Source organism: Adelges cooleyi, unplaced genomic scaffold (assembly GCF_023614345.1).
Source record: "Adelges cooleyi isolate 19-005CV unplaced genomic scaffold, UGA_ACOO_1.1 ACOO_flye_CR_arks_rails_tigmint_CR_PRNA_6, whole genome shotgun sequence".
Classification (NCBI taxonomy): domain Eukaryota; kingdom Metazoa; phylum Arthropoda; class Insecta; order Hemiptera; family Adelgidae; genus Adelges; species Adelges cooleyi.
In genome coordinates this window covers 92,247-96,749 of record NW_026096296.1, presented here as the reverse complement: position 1 = coordinate 96,749, position 4,503 = coordinate 92,247, and the positions used below count along the sequence as shown (strand labels likewise).

General features: G+C 46.1%; 1 protein-coding gene across 1 annotated transcript; it reads left to right on the top strand.

The window, feature by feature from the left end:
* The first annotated feature begins 228 nt into the window (after positions 1–228).
* On the top strand, positions 229–4,140 carry LOC126844044 (uncharacterized). Its single transcript, XM_050581894.1, has one exon. It carries the CDS (start codon positions 229–231, stop codon positions 4,138–4,140), a length of 3,912 nt encoding a protein of 1,303 aa, XP_050437851.1.
* The last annotated feature ends 363 nt before the right edge of the window (positions 4,141–4,503 follow it).

Here is a 4,503-nt window from a genome sequence, read left to right as displayed (position 1 = left end):
GCACAGACGCCCAGCACCAAATGTGCATTATGCAAAGCGGTCCATTCAATACGTCAATGCCCAACGTTTCTTAAGGACTCTCCTACTGAACGGTTTCAAGTAACAAAGTCGTTAAATCTCTGCATAAATTGTTTAGGCGCTGGTCACTCGTCAACATCATGTCCCTCAAAAAACACGTGTAAATCCTGTCGGAAACATCATCACTCACTACTTCATTTCCACGAAAAGATGCCATCAAGTGACGATACTGTTTCGCCAACCTCAATGGTAGCGACACATCCTCGACCACGATCTGTTCTACTATCAACCTTACTGGTCCATATCTCGTCGATAAACAAGGAAACCTATACTTTCCGAGCACTATTGGACACCGGATCCCAGGTCAGCTTTATAACAAAAAATTGTGCTGATCGCCTGTCACTAACTCAACGCCGCTGTTCGTCTAAGGTAAACACTTTCTCCGGGACGTCAGTAAACGCAGTGTCTGGCATAACATCAATCGAGCTGGTACCAGTGGGTAAAACTGAGCCCCGCATCTCGCTCGATGTCTTTGTGGTTAACAAAATTACCGATGCAACACCGCAGTCAAGTCTTTCGTTCACTTCATGGTCTCACATCAGCAACTTGGAATTAGCAGATCCGACGTTTCATCTATCTGGTCCAGTTGACATCTTATTAGGAGCTGATGTCGCACCAACCATACTGACTGGCACCCGCGTCGCAGGGCATCCATCAGAACCAACAGCCTTTGGTACCATATTTGGATGGATTTTGATGGGACCAATATCACAAACATCCAACAAACCAGCTACCTCATTGTTAGTGACCACAACCGAAACACTAGAACAGTCGCTAACACGGTTTTGGGAGATGGAGGAGGCACCAAAGGTACAACACCTTAGTCCTGACGAAGTTCAGGCGGAAACCATCTTTACATCTTCAATAAAACGCCTAGCCTCTGGACGATTCAGTGTTGCCATACCATTCAAACATCCGCGTCCATTACTTGGAGATTCCAAAAGTGGAGCGCTTAGAAGATTTCATGCTCTCGAACGGCGTCTGTCTCAAGATCCAAATCTGGGCAGTCAATACGCAGATTTTATGCGAGATTACTTAGAAAGTAAACACATGGAAGTGGTTCCTGCAAGCAATAAAATTACTCCGTATTGCTATTATATACCGCATCATTGTATCCTTCGTCCGGAAAGTCAAACTACAAAACTTCGTGTAGTTTTCGACGCCTCAGCTCGAACTACCACTGGGCAGTCATTGAATTCCAGCGTGTACACAGGGCAGAAGTTACAGCAGGAGATGATCCAAATTTTGATTCGAGCTCGAGTAAATAAATTTGTATTCACTGCAGATGTTAAGCAGATGTATCGACAAATCCAAATCCATCCAAACGACCGAGACTATTTGCGCATTCTTTGGCGCTTTAAATCAGACTCACCAATCCAAGAATATCGCCTGTGTACAGTCACATATGGAACCTCGTGTGCTCCTCACCAAGCCTTGCGTACAATGCAGTACCTGGCGACAATGGAAGAGTCAAACTTTCCAATTGCTGCTAACGTGCTGAAGAACGACATGTTTGTTGACGACATTCTTACCGGCGCCCAGTCAGAAGAAGACACACTTTTCTGTCAACAACAGGTGATTGCTCTGTGTGCTCAAGGGAAATTCCAACTGAGAAAATGGGCTAGTAATCTACCCAGCGTCTTGCAAGCTGTGCCTGCCACTGATTGTTCCATGGATCCCGCGGTATTGTTTGACGACGATGGACAAGCAATACTCAAGATCCTCGGCATGCATTGGAACCCTAAGCAGGACTATTTTTCATACAATTATCATAGTCCGAGCCTTACGACCACAAAACGTTCGGTTCTATCAGATATGGCACGTATCTTCGACCCATTAGGTTTCTTGGCACCTGTTATTTTCCTGGCCAAATATGTAATGCAACTATTATGGACGTCCGGAATTGGTTGGGACGATCCCGTTCCCGAGCAAATACTAATGATGTGGAAACGGTATCAACAAGAGCTTAAGTGCATACAGACATTGACTATCCCTCGTCGGATCACGTCGGATGGGCATCCATCGTATGAGTTACATACTTTTTCCGATAGCTCCGAAAAGGGATATGCCGCTGCAGTTTATCTACGGTGTAACAATGGTTCCATGGTCCAATGCTACCTCATCACGGCAAAATCGAAGGTAGCCCCCCTTAAACGCGTCACCATTCCACGTTTGGAACTCTGCGGCGCCCTACTCGCCGCAAGACTGTTGCGCTCAGTACATGACATTCTCGTCTCCATCATCCACATCACCGCAATGCACGCGTGGACCGATTCAACCACAGCTCTAGCATGGATAAAATCGTCACCTCATCAATGGACAACGTTCGTTGCCAATAGAACAAGCCAACTACAGGAACTCACACCACCATCCATTTGGCGTTATGTTCCCACGAGTGACAACCCTGCCGACTGTGCCTCAAGAGGACTCTATCCGTCTGAAGTTCTTCATCACCCACTCTGGTGGACTGGTCCCAGATTTCTTTCTCAGAACCCCAATACATGGCCACCAACAGCTACCCACAATGACAGTGATGCAACAAATTCAGAAGAACGTAAAACTACTCTAGTAATAACTATCAACCAGAATATCTTCGAAGAACTGTTAAACAAGTTCTCATCACTCTCTACAATCATACATATTGTCGCGTACTGTTCAAGAGTCTTCAACAAATCCAACCCAAGCACCATGCAGCTGTCTCCTTGTGAACAAGTAAAAGCCCTGAACCGGATTATTCAAGCAGTGCAAAGGCAATCATTTCCGGATGACTTCGCACAACTAAGTAGTCACTCCGGTACTGGCACTAGTAACCTACGAAAGCTCAGTCCATTCCTAGATGACCAAGGAATCATACGTGTGGGTGGACGACTAAGGCATGCAACCATTCCATATGAACAGAAGCATCCAATCCTTCTGCCACGCTCCCACCGACTAACGAACCTGCTTATTGACGATTTTCATCAACGGCATAAACATCCCGGTGCCACAACGCTGCAAACAATTATTTCACAGCAATATTGGATAATATCTAGTCGCCAAATTATTAGATCAAGATTAAGGCGCTGTATTGCGTGTTACAAAACACGCCCACGCAATTCACAACCCTTCATGGGTGACATGCCTAAGTATCGGTTGCAACAGATAAAACCATTTATGACAACAGGCGTGGATTACGCCGGTCCAATAGTATTAAGATCTTCAACCACGCGGCGAACCGTGCCCAGTCAAGCCTACATCTGCCTCTTTGTATGTATGTCAACCAAGGCATTACATTTAGAAGTTGCCTCTGACTTATCAACGGAAACTTTTCTGATGGCTCTGTGTCGATTCATCTCCAGACGCGGACCAATTAAAGAAATGCACAGTGATTGCGGAACCAATTTCACAGGAGCGGCTAAATTACTCCAGCCTGTCGATCAATTCACCCGTTCCAAGGAGTATCAACACCAGTGTCAAGCTTACTTAACAGCTCGGAACATCCGTTGGCATTTCAACCCCCCGTCCGCTCCTCATTTCGGAGGATTATGGGAGGCTGGGGTCAAGTCCGTAAAAACGCTACTTTACCGAACTCTTGGGCTTCAACGACTGACATATGAAGAATTGAACACATTGCTGAGTCGTATCGAAGCTACATTAAACTCTCGTCCGTTGGGTGCCTTGAGTTCAGATCCATCAGACTTTGAGGCCTTCACTCCGAGTCATTTTCTCACCCTCATGACTAGTACCGCAAATGTTGAACCCAACCTGGATAATATTCCTTTATCTCATTTTCAGAGGTGGAGACTGATCAAGGACCTCCACACCCATTTCTGGAAAAGATGGCAAAATGAATACCTACAAACTCTCCAACAGCGCACCAAATGGACAAACCATAGTGACAACTTGACACCCAATATGTTAGTCCTAGTTCGAGAGCCCACATCTCCACTGCTCTGGAAACTCGGACGGATTCTCTCGTTGTCTCCCGGCCAGGATGGGATTGCTCGAGTTGCTACTGTTCAAACCACCACCGGAATCATTAAGAGACCAATTGTGAAGCTTTGTCCACTTCCAGTCTGTTAAATGCTGGACGCATTCAAGGCGGGCAGGATGTCTACGCCACCCGTTTCTTTTCCATTATCCATTATTACTATTATTTTTGTTATCTAATATAAAATTGTATCCCCGACGTTTCGGCGATAATAAAGCGGCGGTTTCCGTCACAGAACACTAGTCCTACCTGACAAAGTTCGGTACAGAACACGAGTCCGTCACTTTATTATCGCCGAAAGGTCGGGTATAAAAGGCTGAGTGACCGATGGTCAATTATCCAGTCGTTTACTTGCCTTGTAGTAAGACCCACCCGCGGCAGACTTGCGCTTGGCAGTAAACTGACTTCTCCCTTGTTTCCCGGGAGCTCGTCGTGCGGTTGGTGCGTCGGCCAGT